An 18,870-nucleotide genomic window follows, 5' to 3' on the forward strand; every position below is an offset into this window, starting at 1 on the left:
TATATATATGTAAAAAAAAAAGTTGCTTGAAATAAAATAAAGAATCTGAAAGAATTAAGAACAGTGTAAGGTTTGTTGGGTAGATTTTGAAGAAAGAAGGAAATGTTAGATACAAATATATCCTGTATCTTTTCAGTGTTAATAATAATTCAGAAAATTAATATTTCATTATGTTGAAAACTTATTGCAATTTTATTGCTATCATCTAGAAACAAATATGAAAAATGCCTGGTAACAAATTAAAACTTTCTCATTTATGCCTTCCAATGCCCTAAAATTTCTAGACCCCAATGGAGGGCAAACTGAATAGTTTATACCAATTAATGAGGAAAAAAAAAGAAAACTCTCCATCTAGCACAGGTCATGCTAAATTGTTACTGATGCTTCTGGTGGGAAAGTAAATAGTGTGTCTAAATGTAAGGAAATACAGGTGAAAATAAGTCTATGTTTGGTGGTTCAGGAGCTCTTGATTTTCACAACTTGTCAACTTGACATTTCTGACCATAGGACCAAGCATGTAGAAGACTAAATCCTGACATAGTTGCTGTAATTACTATGCTGAAAGAATTGTTTACTGGAGGCTATAAATCAGCAAAATGGACCAGACACAGATTCAACAGCAGTTCTGAAATATCTGTTATTGTCTGGATATGGTGTCTCTGCAAATCTTAATTTTCCAACTGTATATGCAATTCCTTGTGTACAATTTTCAATACCTTATTTTGTGTCAAATATGAGCCCTTTCCCTCAATAAGGTATAAGACTAAAGAATCAGCCAAGAATCAGCAGTATTGGCATCACTTAAGACTTTGTCAGAAACCAAATAGTGGACCAGAACTCAGGGATACTAAACAGAGTCTACACTTTAATATACTCCTGTTACACACATGCACATTAAGTTTAAAATGTTCGCCTATATAGGATAGAAACCAACTAGTCTGTTTCCTTTTTAATCTCTATAATACAGAGACAAGACAAACCAAGCGTAGTGCTCAAAGTGTTACTTCCAAATTGCCTTCAATTCTATAACTATTACAAAAGTACCCTGGAAATATTTGCTAGTTTGTTAGTTTTCTCTAAGAGAAATGTGAAATCTTAGGCTCTTAGTACTGCTAAACACACACACACACACACACACACACACACACACACGAGTGTGAGAGAGTGAAAGACAAATCTTATAGTTGAGAAACAATTAGCATTTCTCATTTCTCTTTTGAAGTGTGACATAAAAATACTTCTCCCTTGCAAAGTGAAAGCAATTTGCAAAGGTCTTCCCATAAAGAGGTAGCAGAGTGGAAAGGTTAAATTGAGTTCACCAAATCTTAGCTTTGATTTGAAACCCACCTTGATTGTATCTGCATGTGCAAGGTCTATGTAGTTGAGTAAATCTGGGAATCTCAGTTTTAGCCATCAAAAAAGAAAAAGGAACTAAAAAGAACCACTACTTCATAAAATCCTGGTAATGGTTTCATTAAATATTTGTTCTGAGCTGTTAGCAATGTCCTTCCTACATATACAGTAAAAACTCAATAAATGTCAATGTATTTTGTAATTTTAACTTTCTTAACAATTTGACCAGGCAGTCTTCTTCGACCTTTAATTCCCTCCCTTATGGAAAGCTGTATCCCCTGGACAGAGTGGTCTTGACTGACCTTTTCAGGTTTTCAAGCATTATCTTGTTCTCATTTACTAGTCCCTAATCCCGGGAGTATTTGTGGTGTTCTGACTGGTGGATCAGAGCTGCACAGACATTCCTCATTTCTCTAGTGCGAGCTATCGAGACCAGCTAACAACCAATACCACATGTCCAGCAGAAACCTCCTTCAGCATAACAAGCTGCAGCAGGTGAGGCAATGTGTAGTCCAATGAACCTGTAATAGCTCCTGACACTTGGTTCCAAGAAGAACAGGGCAAAGGCCTCATGTTGAATTTCTAACCAGAGTATTGCAGGCTTGAAGCAAATATTTTTCTCACCACAGGATCAGCCCACATTATATATTTTACTACCACTCCTTCTGAGCACATGAATATTCATCAGGTCTATTCTGAGAAATAATGTATCCTGACGAGCTACATTTTTTAATTTATTCTGGGAGAATACTTTTTTTTTTTTTTAATTTCTTAACAGGAGTTGCTTTTGAATGTATCTTCCCCAATCGATTTAAGTCTTTGCGTGTCAGTGTTATTTCAGAATTCCTTTATGGTTAAAATCTTTATTTTCAGGGTTGTTCAGTGTATTAAATCTTCCAACAATGGATTCTCCCTTTTAATATAAACATTGACAGGCTATGATATACTCAGAAAGAATAAACCAACTACATTACCTGCACTTTGAATGGCTCAAATGTATTAATAGGATGCGTTAGACCATAGGATACTTTTTCATTTTCTGCTTCAAATGTTCCTAGAAGATAGACATGAAAGATATCATCTTTGACTTTCTGTAAATTAAAGAACAAATTGAAATGTTAACATTTTCATACTTTTTACTTACCAAAAATTCTATCCCATATAATAAGGGTGCCAGCATAGTTTTTATCTATGCAGTAACGGTTTCTACCTATAAGACAAAATATTTTTAAAAATTATGATAGTTTTTTTTTAAAGATTTATTTATTTATACATACATAACTAGTGTATAGGCTAGAGGCACAGGGGCAGTGTGAGGATTCACCAGAGACAGAGTGGGGAGCAGAACAGGTAGGTCAACAAGGTACACAGCTGAGGGAGCAGAGGGTGAGGCAGGAGAGGTCCAATGTGCCATGTGGTTCACCTCTGGGTGGGATCGAACCCCCACTGAAGCAGCTGTGACCAGCTTGCAGTGCTGCATCCTAACCTGTTGCACCACCAGGGAGGGCCCAATAAAGTGTTTTGTTTTTTAATACCTCATTGCCTTATATCTGGACCCCACTCACAGAATGAAGGCATGCAACAGAATGATTTCCCTAGGAATGCCTTTGTACTGATCTAGTTCCAGCAAGCACAGGGCATGTTATTATGGATAGTGAAGGTGGATAAAGCCCTCAGTGGATGTTTCAGGCTGTAATGTTCTTTCAGGGAACTTGGTACACAAGCCCACCAGTTAAGGGGGCTGAACCACGAGGACGCAGACATGGGCCAGGCAGGGTGATGTTGGGGGCAGGGAGGCAGGCAGGCAAAGGAAATGCCCATTTAACACGATCAAGGGCACATGTGGTACTCACAGAAGTTAGTAGCTTATCTCTATTATATCCATTATAAAACATCTGATTAATTCATTAAACCTACAACTGACAAAACTAGACTTCATTTCTTAGTAAATTGAGTTTTCATTTCATTAACTTTAAAGTTAATTTTACTACAAAAGAGCAAAGGTTTCTTTATATTATGGACATTCTGGTGGGGGGGTTTGGTCTGGCAATAAGCACCTCAAAAGATATGAACCTATACCCCTAAATCAATTCTAGATACAATACAGTATCTACATAGAAATTAATGGTACAATATACAAAATTACACAAACATAGAAGTATTTCAGCTTAAAATAATGTTTTCGCTCATAATTTTCCAGTTGTTTAGAAGATAGGATAATTCAAATAGTCCTTTCATTAGGAGTAAAGAGTAATTATTAAAATGAAATGACCCAGAAAAAGGCAACAGGTAAACTAATCAGTAGCTCTTAGTTAGAAGGGGGTGCACTCTGTCCTTGAGACCAGGTGACAGGAAGAGGAGACACCATTGGTGGTAACACTGGGAGGGAATATTACTGGCATCTAGTCCGTAGAGACCAACTCTTATGATATACAAGACAGCCTAGACAAATGTAAAATGTTTAGGGCTTAGGTTGAGAAACTGATACAAAGCAACAGGAATGAGAAAATACTCTTCAGTCAACAGAGGAAATGATCAACTACTTCTTTGATGAGGATTTATTCTGATCTACTCCCTACATTCCTGTTAGTTGGAGAGAACCTAAAAAGCCTAACACTCTTGGTCTCTCCTCCCACTCACTACCAATTCTCTGGAGGGAAAGAATGAATGTTGCGTTTGGAAGAGGAAATGGTGTGTCAAGTGTGAACCATTCTTCTCACTCAGGAAGAAATAATGCTCTACTCTACTCCCTGCCATGGGGAAAGGTTCAAGCCCATTCAGGAAGAGTGGTCACAGTGTTCCAGTAGTGTATGTGTTATCTAGAAACAAGAACAGAACAATAATATTTATTCTTTTAGTACTGGCTTCCTTCTCTTGCCAATATGCTTGAGATTTCTTCATATCACTTCATGTTGCAAGAGTTTGAATATTTTCACTGCCATGTAATTCTCCGTTACATGAAGTTTGTATACTATCCTACTGCCGACAGACAATAGGACTTGTATTTGGAATTATATATTTTTGCCTATTCCAAACAATGGTAATATGCCTATTCCAGAACAGGTATTTTGATGCACAAAAGCAAACATTTCTGCTATTTCACAAGCAGTATTAAAAAAAATTATTTATGTTTACAGAACTGAGGTACAAGACAGAGTTGCAGGGGCAGTGAGAAGCTTCACCAGAGACAGAGTGGGGAGCAGCGGGTGGGTCAGCAGAAGTCAGCTACACCATGTGGATCACCTCTGAGGCTGGGGCTTGAACTCGCACTGAAGTGGCTGCGAATAGCTGGCAGTGCTGTGTCCTAACTCACTGCACCATCAGGGAGGACATTACAAGCAGTATTTTAATGCTTAGGCACTAGTCACATGAGATTTTGTTCTCAGGCAAATGTAGCATATGTTGAGAATTACAGAATTCAGGAAGGGAAGTGAAGTACTGTTTATTAGACTTCCATGAATCTCAACAGTTTTCAAGAACAGGCACTGTGTGGCTGTAGACAGGATTGACCCTCAGCACTAGGTCAAGGGGTAGCCATCAACAGGATTCATCAAGATACAAATGTCCCACCTTTACCTGGTTAATTTATTTTTCCACTACTACTGAAGAGATCTAGGCTAAAATGGGAAAATGTCAAAGCCAGATATGAAAAGATTTTGCTTTCCTACTCCAGTCCTTGCTTTGGAGATGAGGCTTGTCCATGTACTAAAAAGAAATGAGGCCTATCTTCCCAGTGTATACTGTACTGGGTAATGCTGATGAAATGCTGCAAAATGCTATTTTTTTTTTTTGTTAAAGATTTATTTATTTATTCATACAGAACTGGGGTACAAGCTAGAGATGAAGGGGCAGTGAGAGCATCACCAAAGACAGAATGGGGAGCAGGACAGGCAGATCAACGAAGTATACTGCTGAGAGGAGCATGGGTGGGTCAGGAGAGGTCTGCCTAGCCATATGGTCACCTCCAGGACTGGGGATCGAACTCGCACTGAAGCAGCTACGGCTAGCTTGCAGTGCCACATCCTAAACCATTGTGCACTAGGGAGGACCTCAAAATGCGATTTTTTAGAGACAAAGAAGGAAGGAAAGAATAGATCAAATTCCCTTACCATGATGAACCCTATGATGGCTAGGAGTATTAAGAATCAGTTCCAAAGGGCCAAGATTATTGATGACCTGTTTAAAGGAAAATAACATTCACTAAGTTATCATCAAATGAATATATGATTATAGGAAAATACTTACTTTAAAATCCTATATAGGTTGCACATGGGTTAAGAGGTACTGGAAGTTTCTGGGTTCAAGGACAGAGAAACGTTTCTCTACCACCTGGTGCTTATAAGACACCACACTCATTACTTACTATTTGGCGAGATAGTACAATAGCAAAATAAATAAATAAATAAATAAATAAATAAATAAATAAATAAATAAATAAATAAATAAATAAATAAAGCAAGCTAGACTGTTCTTCAATTCCTGGATTCTACATTTAGAAGCCTGTAACCTTGGGACAATAACATAAGCTTTTCATAACTGTTTCCTCATCTTTACATTGGAAATAATGATAGTGTCTACACACAACATTCTGAGGATAAGAAATGTCGCTGTTAACTATTGCCAATACATAGTTCTTTCAGCTTTCACATTTCTATGTCTTTGTTAACAGAAGACAACTGGGGAGAGAAATGCAACATAATATGTATTTTCTGCAATTAGTTTCATCTAATAGGAAGCCAGTTAGCAAAACTACTGCAGTTTATTATCCACTGCATCAAATAGAATCCTACTGTTTATTCGAATAGAATCCTAACATTTATTCAAATAAAATCCTAACCGGTTATTTATCTGAAGAGACACCATCTAGAGCTCCATCTTAGAGGCACAGTTCAAAGTCAAACAAGTAAAGAAGCTTTTGTTTTGCAAGTAAACATTCCTCAAAATCTGGCCTATACTCCTCTTAATGTTCACTTTCAACATTAGGAAGGGCCCCCTATGCTAAAGCCCACAAATTCTAAGGAACCATAAAAATATGTCATTAAAAGAACAGCAGGATTTGTGTAAATTATTCATCATATTATGAAACTAATAGTGTTTTAATTTAGATTATTCTCCCATCATTCATGGCAGATAATCAAATGCTTTAATTTTCCATAATAACATTTATTACAAAGTATTGCAAAAATTAATCAAAATACAAAGTTATTACAAATAGAATACATTACTATAATATTTTAGGAAATGACATTTTACATATCCAATTAGAGGATATGTAAAAAAATAAGTAATGCTTGAAGGAAAAGAATAATTGCCACTGAATATCATGGCACTAATGACACTGAAATCAGTCTTGCAGTCAGTGCTGTGGAAAAAAAAAAAAAAGGAGATGGGACTGCTTATAATGGTATAGCCAACACAGTATGAGGATCTTATTTGAATACTGATTTGACAAAGCAAACATAAAATAGATTTTAAGGCAATGAAGGAAAATTAAGTATAACAGATCATTATATTATAAAAAATACTGCCGTTGTATGTTATAATAGCATTGGTATTGTGCAAGATGTAATTTGTGTAGAGTTGTATTACTGAAATATACATATTACTATCAAGTTAGCTTTTGCAACACTATTTTGGCAATGAAAAAGAAAAATACCCAAAACAAATGAATCAATATCATACTGATTTTTAAATCCAAGTGATGGAAATATATAAATAAATTCTAGTGGTTTCTCTTTTGAATGCTTAATAAAAACTTTTAAAACAAAAGAAATTGCTACTTTAGAAATATACAGCCATGTTCAACTAACCAGTTGAAAACATTAACAGATTCCTAAGGTCCCAAACATATTTCTAGATTGCCACACTTTATAGGGAAGAGTTTAATCATTTTTTGAGAATCTGATATTAAAATATCCAATTTAAAATTGCTTGGCAAAAGGAACAGCTGAGGTAGCATCATTGACCTCAGTTTGTGGGATCCTGTACCTTCTTGAAAGGTTGTCACATAACTTGACACATCCCTCCACAGGGTAGGAGCCCCGTGTCTTCTTTTAAGACCCACTGTTTACACAATTGAAAGAAATGGTCCTTGCTCCCCCTTGCTCCCTAAGGGTACTGTTTCCATTTAAATGGAATAGGAAGATTTGCAAGCAACAAAATACATATAATATTATGTTTTGTACTTTAAGTTAGACTTCTCTCCCTCCCTTCTTTTTCTCCCTCTCCTCCTTTCTTAATCTGGAATTCTATTACCATTTTTAAAGTTATTTCCAGAGAAATATAAATCAGTTCCAACAGAAATTTCAGTTAGTTCATAAAATAAAAGTCATTTATATACACACATCTGTGTTTTAATCCAGCTCAAAATATATTACTATATAGCCCTTATGTGAAACTACATTTATATGAAATGGGGCACAATAGGTAGAACCCCACAGATACAGTATTAATGATCAGAAATTGGAAGAGGAATACATAAAAAAATCCCACATTCTGTTGGAATACATTTCTTTCTACTTAGTGGGAAAATATTTGTTGAGTAGAATTGTGAGGGATAGAACAAGATAGTGGGCTTTCTCAGCAGTCAGAAAATTGAAATCTGATGCTTTGGTAAGGCTTTGTATCTCTGGCAGCAAACCATATGGGAGAGAAAACCATTTTGTCCTTGTTTGTCTCTTTGGTGCCTAACATATGTTGCAAAAACAGACAACAAAAGGGGATGGAGGAGGCTACACTGACTGGCTTCTGCTACCCAGATGCATTTCCAAACCTTGGCCTGGCATATGTGCAGTGAGAATTAAAGCCACACAAATGGTGAGTGCATTCAGATGACTGGAGCATTGGCTGAGTGCAGTAATATTATTATTATTTTTAATGTAGAGTTCTTTACCGCCAAGAAAATCTTTTGCTCCTGCAGTCTAAAGGATGATGATATCAATATTGAAAGTTCACCTTTTTTTTTTTCTTTTTTGTAGTTAAAAGCCAAGTAAAACACAGGCAACCACAGTTAAATGTTCTGGTGGTGTCTATGACTACCTTGGATCTGGGGCAATACCACTACAGAGGGGGAGATGATTCATCATTCAGACAGCCCACTCAGGAGCTCTCTTGGAGAAAACCCTTCATATTCAAAGACTTGAAGAAGTTATTAATAATTAATATGGGTTGAGCGTAACAACTTAATTATCGCCCACTTTTGCAAATTCAGTAATTTATTAATTCAACCACATCTAGCTTTGAATCACTTCCTGAAAATATGTTACTGTGGAAATAATTGTAGCTATTCCCATTTTTAAAAGAAGTTAGTTATTTGTCTTGGTTTTTTAGATTTACATGAGTTAATTTAAATTATGGAATTTTAGAAATTAAGATGGCTTAAAATAATATAGTCCAATACCTTAAATACTTTAATACCTTAAATAGTCCAATACCTTAAATACTTTAAAAACAGCACAAACTGAAGCTCAGTAAGTTAAATTACCAGGAGGAAATGCTAAGGTCATCTCCATTTCAGTTCAGGAATCTATTTTTCTATTTTACTGCTTTTACGGTATATAGCAGTTTCCACAAAATAAAAGCAATGCAAACTTTTAGAACTTTTATAATTAAATGCTTTTTCACTAATTTCAGTTAAGAGAAGTATTTATAAAGAATCCAGAGATTTAAGCTTTTAAAAAAATCCCTCTGGGTAGTTTGGACACTAATGGGACTTCTTCAGTCTCTGATGCATCACTCTGAATCTTGTACTCTGCAAACTTCTGTCAGAATTCTATAAACTGAAGACAATGGACATCTATAAATGATAGACTTTAGAAGGTAAGGAATACCCTTTACAAAAATGGAACAGCATTTTTCTGTAAAAAAAAAAAAAACAACTATTTTCAGGGCTCTCACTGGTGGCTCAACAGGTTAGGATGCATGCAGAACTGTAAGCTGGCCACAGCTGCTTCAATACATCCCCTGCCTGGAGGTGATCTACATGGTGCAGCAGACCTCTTCTGTCTCACCCACTGCTCCCCTCAGCAGTGTACTTCATCAGTCTGCCTATTCTGCCTCCCACTGTCTTTGGTGAATCTTCTCGCCAGCCCTGAACCTCTGGCCTGCACACCAGTTCTGTATGCATAAATAAATAAACCTTAAAAAAAAAACTACTTTCATCTTATATTCAAAAGGATGCCTGATATCTGAAGATGTTAAGACTGTTTTTAGTTCCTGTGTTATTAAAATGTGGGTGCTGTTTATTAACATAAGCCTAAAAAATTGCAACTTAAACATTTTTCTGCCTACTTCTTGAAATCATTGTTTTACAAACAGATTGTTTCTCAATTATGTTAAACAGTATTATAATAAATTGGAAAAAATAAATAATAAAGATAAAATATTTCAATAATACTATCAATTTGCTGAAAACCATTTTTTTCTGATTGACATTTTTTTTTTAAAAGATTTATTTATTTGTGTATACAGAACTGGGGTACAGGCCAGAGGCTTAGGGGCGGCGAGAGGCTTCACCAGAGACAGAGCGGGGAACAGAACAGGCAGATCGGTGAAGTACACTGCTGAGGGGAGCAGCGGGCGGGTCAGGAGAGGTCTGCCACACCATGTGGTCACCTCTGGGGCAGGTGGGAATCGAACTCATGCGCAAGCGGCTTTAGATTCTCAGTGCTGTGCTTTAACCCATTGCATCACCAGGGAGGGCCCCTGATCGACATTTTTATGGCAGAAATTTCTTGAACCACTTGCTGGACTGTGCACAAACTCCTGAGTTTCCCCAATAAATCTATGGTGAGGCTAAAGGAGAAACCTCACCTTCACCCTCACCATAGATTGTTGGGGGAAATAACACAACAAGATCATGAAATTCATTCAGCTCATCATGTCACTTTGCCTTATCAAAAATAAAATGGACTTACATAAAAGGCCATTCACAGGAAACAAAAGAAAGTTCAAAATCCTTGGAATTCAAAGTTTTTCAGTCTTCCCAGATACTCATTTCCAATGTACCTTCTGCTTTAAGAATTAACTTTCTACATTTGCCTATTAGGATACTGCTTTTTTTTTTTTTATCATTTAGCTAAATGACACATTTTTAAGCACTCTTCTTTATTCTTTTGTTTTATTTTTTAATCATTTACTGATATAATTTTGACTTGTAACATGGTACATGATTTATGAGTATATGTTCACAACTCTTCAAATTTAAGTCATCAAAACAAGCTCACAACCAAACCACCAAATCTCCATCATCCACTGACCTTCCCCCCTTTGCTCCTTCCATCCTTACGTGCTACTCCTCTCCTAGGTTAACTCAAATTAAAAAAAAAATATTTTAATAATTTTTCTATTGTTTATATAACTATATAACTTTGAGGTTACACTTTTATACCTCCACAAATATACATGATCACTTACCTTCTACCACATCTCCCATATCAATGCCCTAACATTGGCCCATACGTGACCTTATTTATTCTACTCTTCTCTCCCCACCTCCCAACCAGTAAATTTTTCTGGTAACCAGTACATTTTTCCAAGAGCTTAATAGCTTGGTAATTGTTTTTGCTGTGCTTTGGCAGTATGTGTGTGTGTGTTATTTGTATTACACAGATAAATGAAACCACCTGGTAGCTGGCTTTCACTGTCTGACTTATTTCACTTAGCATCATCATCTCAAGGTCTATCCATTTTGTCCCCAAAGGTACTGTTTCATCATCTTATTTATTTACTTATTTATTTTTGATGAATCAAGATTCTTTTAAGTCTTTATAGTCCACAATTTGTCTACTCACCTGTCATTGGGTATTTAGGTTGGTTCCATGATTTAGAAATTGTGGGTAGTGTTGCTATGGACATAGGAGTACATATATCTTTATGTACTAGTGTTTTCATATTCCTTGGGTAATACTATTGAAAACAAACCAAATCCAGCAATATATTATGTGAATTATCCATTGTGATCAAGTAGGTTTACTCCCAGAGATGTGAGGTTGGTTCATCATATTTCAATCAATGTCATTTGCCCAATCAACAAAAATGGTAACCTCAATTCTGAAGTAGATCTCTGGGTATGTTTTGATTTATAGTTATGACTAGTTCAAGCACTTATTTTCTTTTCCCAGTGAAAGTTTTGTTTTGCTTTCTTTGGTTACTCAATGAGGTATCATTAATTTTTATGTAATGCTGCTCTATGTCCTAGTAATTTAGGTTCATTTCTTGTACAATATTGCAATTTTTGGAAGTATAGACACTAAACCTCATTCTTCCAGTTTCTCACAGGACATGCAACCTTGCCTTGTATATAGGATTTGCTTAACCAGATGATATAATTACACTGAGTAGATAAGTCAACCTCGCTGTCCTTTATCCACGTAAGCCTATATAGGAGTGACTGTAATCTCATGGGACACTTGGTAATGTCTGAAGATATTTTTGTCACAGCTGGATAAAGTGCTACTAAACTCTAGCCAGCAATACATTTTACTGTTACTAACCATCCCACAATATACTGAACAGTTTCTCAAAATAAAAGAACCTGGCCCACAATGACAATAGTGAGGAAACAAACTTTGGGTATGAATTTCTTGCTTTGTTCCAATATTTTGGAGTTTAATAGGCAAGCATTTTGTGGTATCTGTAATCAGATATGGGAGTTTGAGGAAAGGCCGCATTAGGGAATGAGTTTAATAACTGTCCCTAAGACTAGGAGCAAACTATGATTATAGAATAACCTCAGAGTTTAGTCAGGAAAGGAAGTCCAAACATGATCTTTGACTCTAGAATCTAGAAACTTATATATATTTATATAGCTAAAGTGAAGGGACTGATAAAGCAAACCAAAGCCAGAAATTTAGAGACTAGATGTTGAGATAGATGATTTCTGTGACAATTGGCAGGTTAATTTCTTGAATTACTTTTATGTTCTCACAGCATAGGCTTATATGGACTTCAGTTTCAATAAAAGGAGCCAGAGATGAAGCATATTTTTCAGATCAAAAAAATTTAATAATTTCAAATACTTTTAATTCCCTGCCCCTTGACATGAAGTCAAATTTTGAAAAAGTTGAATATCTCAGAGACCTAAAAGATTAATGAATTTCCCATCACATGTACAGCTGACCAATCAACAACACAGGGATAGAGGAGTCAATGCCCCTACCCTCTCACACCAAAAAATCTGTTTATAAGTATTCATTCTGCAAAATCAGTTCACTGGAAACTTATTGATAACTTAAACAGTTGATTACTACCTATTGTAGTATGATTTCAATAAATGTAGCATGATTTAAATAAATCATGACAGTACTATACTGTATTCATTGATATTAAGACTTTATGTCATTTGTTTCTAAGGATATCAGCATATAAAGGGATCTTCATAGTTCAAACTCATGTTGTTGAGGAATCAGCTGTAATTTATCCACCTTGAATAAGTTTGTCCTAAAACTCAGTGCACTAAGTAGGTGAAATTCAAACAATTAAATGCCTAGTATGAACTATTAGCCATGAACTATTTCTATGACATAGTTCTCAGGAGTTTTCTGACTACCCTTTATTATCTGAAAAAACATTTTAAATGTCTTTCCTAATGAAATGGAAAATTACTTACAGTTGAACTCTATAAAACATCAAAATTAATATTCTAAAGTAATGCCTGTTTGAAGTTATTTCTTATAAAATTGACTGATTTGATGGCACACATTTCTTAATTATTTTCACTGACGCATGAGAACGAGACTAGTCAGATTTTGTAGTTCAATTAGGAGTTCAGAAATGATTAAACACTGTTCAAATTGAGAATGAGACTTGCTGTCACCAAAAACATACCATGAATTTAAGACAAAAATATTTCATATGTTTGAGCTGCTCAAAAAATTGCATTCTCTCTCTTCACTGACTCTTGAAGTTAGGAAGAGACTTTTAAAATCTAAAACTAATAAAAAATCCTAGAAATTTAGGTGTACAATTGACAACCAGAAGGAGGGTCTACAGGGAAAGAGAAAAGTTGGAAGGCTCTCAGTGGTCTATGGTGGAGGACTATGGGTAACTGGATGATGGGTGTGGCCTGGTAACAATCCCAGTGAAAAGTGTGACCTTATACTTCTAAATAATATATTAGGTTGTAAACCCATATAACCTCAAAAATAAGAACAAATTTCAGTTTCTCTATTTTGTCAAAGTTTAGAAAAATACTGAGCTGTCACATTATATTTCTACCCTTCAATTTTTCTATATGTGTTACCAAAAATTCCATCATGTTATTGAAAGGCCTTAGAAATATTTATAGTCATTTACTTTTCAGGAAGAAGTCATAAGCCTATAGTTTATTGTAATGTTCTTCAAAATAAGAGAGAGATGCTTACAAATATTCATGCTTCCTGTCTGGAAAGGAAACCCTAATAGGGAAAATATGTCTTGGGCACTATGGTTTAAACAGAATCCTCATTATTAAAATAAATGTGCTAACAATATGATAAATGCTGAGGAATGCCTTGGTTGGGATTGAAGTGAAATGAAATCTCCGTAGTCAGAAATTGCCTGCATTCGGATGAGCATAGATTGGAATGTCAACTTTGAATTTAAGTGGTCAAGACTTTTCTTCATAGCATCATACATGATTGATGTTCCAGAAAGGCCCATACAACTGTGGACCTCAAATTTCACTGAAGTATTTAAAGGAAATACTAAGCCAGACCCTAAGGCATTTATTATCTGATATAAAAATCACAGTCATGTTATATTTAACTGAGAAAGACATGTTTGAAGTGCACTCTGAAAAATGACACATTTTTTTGGGTAAATTAGTGGCATGACTCAATGCATACACATAGCAAAATTAAATGCACTAAGGGTTATACCAGAACTAGTTTTTTTCTACTCAATTTTCTTTCCTTCCTCTCTTCTCTCTCCCTCATCTCTGATTTTTTTCTTTCCAACCCTACATTTTTTCCCTCTCCCTTTCTCATTTTTTTTCTCCTTTTTCATCTACATATCTATATATACCGGCATGTATACATATATGTACATATCTATTATCAAATGTGTGCAGGTACATCTGCATATAAAAATTTGGTTTTACAAGACCTTTAATATTAACTATAAGCTCATGTATCTTTTTGAAAAACAAGTGATCCTAAGTATGTCTTTCAATAATATAATCTAGTAATTTAGTCAAATTAATAGGTTAAGAGAAATGAAAGATTAAGATATTAATATACTTTTATATATTTACCATATAAAATATGTATCATATGTTTAAATCTATTCAAATGTAAATCAACTACTATTATATGTACCAAATTACATGTAAATGTTTTCTACTAACATTGTAAATAATCTGTGTTTAGATAATTAAAAACTATATTTTATAGGCCCTCCCTGGTGGCGCGGCGGGTTAAAGCACAGCACTAAGAAGTTAAAGCCACTGCTGCATGAATTTGATCCCCACACAGGAGGTGAGCCACATAGCACGCAGACCTTTCCTGAACCACCTACAGCACCCCTCAGCAGCGTACTTTGTCAGTAGGCCTGTTCTGCTCTCTACTCTTTTGTCTCTGATGAATTCTCTCACTATCCCTTATCTCTCTGTATCCCAGTTCCGTATGCATAAATAATCTTTAAAAAATATTTATAAAGCCTATCCAACTATCTTATCACTTGTATAATCAAGAGCAAATAGTTACTATGCAAATAGTAATAGATTTTTCATTATGCAAATATTTGTTGTTTTTCATGGACTTGGCTTTAAAGAATATAAAAAATGAAGAAGTACACTGGTATTTTCTTATTTTCTGCAGCAAGCTTGTTTATAGTCCAGTGGACTTTTCAATGAAAGTTTTTACATTAGTTTTTTTTTTTTCTTTCTTTCATATAGGTTATTATTTGGGAAAGGATGAGAAAAATGAATTTTTCCTTTAACTATTATTGTGCAGTACAAATATTTGAATTGATAAGCAAATAGAATTTACAAGACACATAGAAGAGTTATCTGACCAGAAGTTAGAGCTGATAATTATAGTAGCAATGCTTTTATCTATCTCCCTGCAATGCTGCTTTGCAAACAATGACATTGTTTGTTACTGGAGAATCTTGTAGGAAATTCTCCCTTGCTCTTAAACAGCTCATCAACTAAATGCAGAAATCAAAATAACCTATGTGGGTTTTATTTATTTCTAACATTTTTGTTGAGAGGATATTTCATGCAAAGCACTGTGTTAAGGTCTTTGGAAAAAGGCAGAATGGAACAATGGAAATTAAAATTTAGCAGTAGACAATTTAGCTATTTCTAACTTCAAGGTTGAGAAGGGGCATTGTTAGATTTCACTGCTTGAATGTATATAGATTTTAACTCTTAATAAAATTTATAGCAAATTCTTATTGAAAGTTTTAGAACAAGGATGAAACACATGAACATTACAAATTAACATATTAAAATAATTTTACTTCTTCTTGAATGAGTTGATCTTCAAGCACTCATTGTTTCCCTTATGAAAAGCTTAATCAATCTGAACATTTATGGATAAATTCATATTGTAGATCATCTGGTGATGAAATGTAAAAATAAAATCTTAATTACACCCCCCACTAGTTCTACTGTGTTAATTCAAGACAACACACTCAAGTATTTAGACAGATGGCAGTGGCTGCCATATTAGCCACTGATTTCTCTACAGGGAAGGAAGAAAAAGCAGAGCTCTAAGGATATGTGCTTGTCTCACTAGTTTCACACTTTGAAATCCTCCACAAATGCTGATTTATTCATAGCCAAGTGTTTTCCTATCTGATTAGGCAGTTTTCTACTTCAGTAAGCATGTAATATGGAGGTAGCTGAATTTCCACATTGAGGAGTGAAAAAATAATATTTATAGTTTGGAAATAAAACAATCTGGAGGAATCATGACTGTTGGGATCCTAAAGAGCTTCATAGGGAGTAAATTTCTGATGAACATATACTCTAAGGTTAAAGAGTTAAAAGTTTAGAATTAAGGAAGAAAAAGTCTAGGCTATGTTTATACAACAAACAACACCTTTAAAGGACAATGACTATGATAAATTAAATTGAAGGGTAATTCCTGCCACTCAAAATTACATTATTCCTCAACCAAGAAGACAAGAGCTAGACCAAGTTGCAACTTATTTGAATTTGTCTCAGCTTACATTTTCAACACCTTTGACATTTCCTTGGAGAAATGAATGTAAGTAGCTATTGAAGGCCTTCCTTCTAAGAGAAGTGGATTCCTAGTGACTTTTTTTTTAAGTATCAATTAAATTGTTAGAAGAAAATGAGAAACTTTTATCAGCATAACCATCAAAACTTTATTCTCATGCAACATCATTTTATATTTATGAGTTTTGGTACTCAGTGAGAAAGAAATTGAAAAATTAAGTAGTTTCATTCAAAAATTTAATCGAGGAAGTCTTATGATGAATGTTCCAAACATTCCACTCATTTAAAAACTTAGTACTGTGATTGTCATTATGATCATATTCCCTATTCCATCTCTAGCTTTTACATTCATTAATAAGCAAATATTAATGAATCACCAAGCATGTAAGGAGCACTGTCTGAACACTTCATACTTTCCAGAGTAAAACATAAAATTTTCATTTCCAAGTTTATTATTTCAAATGTCAAGTATTATTCAACCCATCATAAATTCTGTTCTAATAAAATTAATTTACAAATACTTTAAAGTCAAATATTACAGAACAAAATAAAAAATCTTAAAAATTTTCAATCAGTAGATTAGAATCTACAAAGACTTGCTTGTCTTAAGTTCATCAGCCCTATTCCATTAGTATACATCTCTTGTAAGGACAAGCTAAAATGTACCCCTTCCTCATTTTTTTTTTTTTTAAATCTTGTGATACAATCAACTACCTGAAATAAAGTGAATGGCTGAAGGATTAACATTTATTTCTCATGGTTCTGGAGTCTAGGAAATGTAAGATCAAGGTGCTCCCAGGTTTGGTCTCTGATAAGAATCACAGTCTTGCTGCATCTTCTTTCTCTCCCAACTCCCTTCTTTTACTGACACCAATCCTATCATGAGCACTGTATTCAGGATCTGATTACTTCCCAAAGGCAATTTTAAAAATAATCATATTAGGGATTAGAGTTTTAGCATATGAATTCTGGAGAAACACAGTTCAGTTCACTTATAGTCTATCTGATTCCAACCTTTACTATGGGTTCTTGTTTCTCTTTTGTGTTCCTCTGCAACAAACACATGTATTATAAAGATTGTACTTAATGCCATCAATGCATTCATTAATTAAAAATATATTTGCTGGGCCTGCCTAGTGGCACAAGGAGTTAGGTCTCAGCATTATCAAATTATGGGCAGTCACTGCAGTATAAGTCTGATCACCAGCCAGGGAGCTGACGCACATGGAGCAGCAGAACTCTCTGGTCTTTCCCACTGCTCCTCTCAGTGGCGTATTTCAGTAGATGCACCTGTTCTGTTCCCCATTCTTTCTCTGGTAAATCCTCTCATTTCCTGTACCTCTGGCCTATACCCCATTTCTTACATAAATAAATTAATTAATTAAAAAAAATACTTGCTGACTGTCATCCACATTCAAGATAAAGGGAATATCATGATGAACAAAACCCATCTGTCTTCCAGATATTATTATCTGCAACTATATTCATGGTTTTACAAATTTTATCATTTTGATTTTCAGTCTTATGTTTTGGGATGCTCGTTCAAATTGCAAGTTCATCTTTAACTCATTAAAAATTTACATTATGTGGGGCCCTCCCTGGTAGCGCAGTGGGTTAAAGCACTGCACTGAGAAGCTAAACTCACTTCCGCATGAGTTCGATTCCCGCCTGCCCTGGAGGTGACCACATGGCGTGGCAGACCTCTCCTGACCCGCCCGCTGCTCCCCTCAGCAGTGTACTTCATTGATCTGCCTGTTCTGCTCCCTACTCTGTCTCTGGTGAAGCCTCTCGCCACCCCTGAGCCTCTGGCCTGTACCCCAGCTCTGTATGTACAAATAAATAAATCTTTAAAAAAAATTACATTATGTGTTTCTTAAAAAGGTCCATCATTTTATATTTTGAGTAAGACCCTGGATAACTTTAATGTATGGGGAGAAATATAACTGTAAGAATTCCATCTATAATTGCTTATTAGTACTTATGTACTAATTCCAACATGTAGTAGTAGTCTTTTGACTTTTCCATAGTATCTAGTGTTTGTTGAAAGCATATCATGTCCAGACTACACTTTACACATATTATTTCATTAATATCTATCATATTCTTATAGGGTGGATATTATTACCTTCACACAAGTTAGAAGGCAAAATCAGAGAGTAAAGAAGTTTATGAAATATTCACATGCATTACATAAAACATTTCTTCAGCTCTATTCTATAGGCACTTCTTAAAGTTCCAGGAACCCACTGGTGAACAAGATAGGCAAATTACTAATAAAGGATAAATTTGCTGCTGGTATACTCATGATCATAATGTCTTGCTGCTCCTTTGTTGCTGAATTATCTCTTAGT

At 35.0% G+C, this 18,870-nt stretch overlaps 1 protein-coding gene across 2 annotated transcripts in view; it reads right to left on the bottom strand.

Moving 5' to 3' along the window:
* The window catches only part of AGMO (alkylglycerol monooxygenase), a 284,977-nt gene that overhangs the window by 133,920 nt on the left and 132,187 nt on the right, over positions 1-18,870 (bottom strand). For both annotated transcript variants that reach the window (XM_004676735.2, XM_012720743.1), the window contains exons 7-9: positions 5,463-5,529; positions 2,498-2,563; positions 2,328-2,407 (exon numbers count right to left, since the gene is read on the bottom strand). In XM_004676735.2, coding sequence (XP_004676792.1) covers positions 2,328-2,407; positions 2,498-2,563; positions 5,463-5,529 — 213 coding nt within the window. The remainder of the gene's footprint in view (positions 1-2,327; positions 2,408-2,497; positions 2,564-5,462; positions 5,530-18,870) is intronic.

This window comes from Condylura cristata, unplaced genomic scaffold (assembly GCF_000260355.1).
Source record: "Condylura cristata isolate star-nosed mole 26May11 unplaced genomic scaffold, ConCri1.0 scaffold00005, whole genome shotgun sequence".
Classification (NCBI taxonomy): domain Eukaryota; kingdom Metazoa; phylum Chordata; class Mammalia; order Eulipotyphla; family Talpidae; genus Condylura; species Condylura cristata.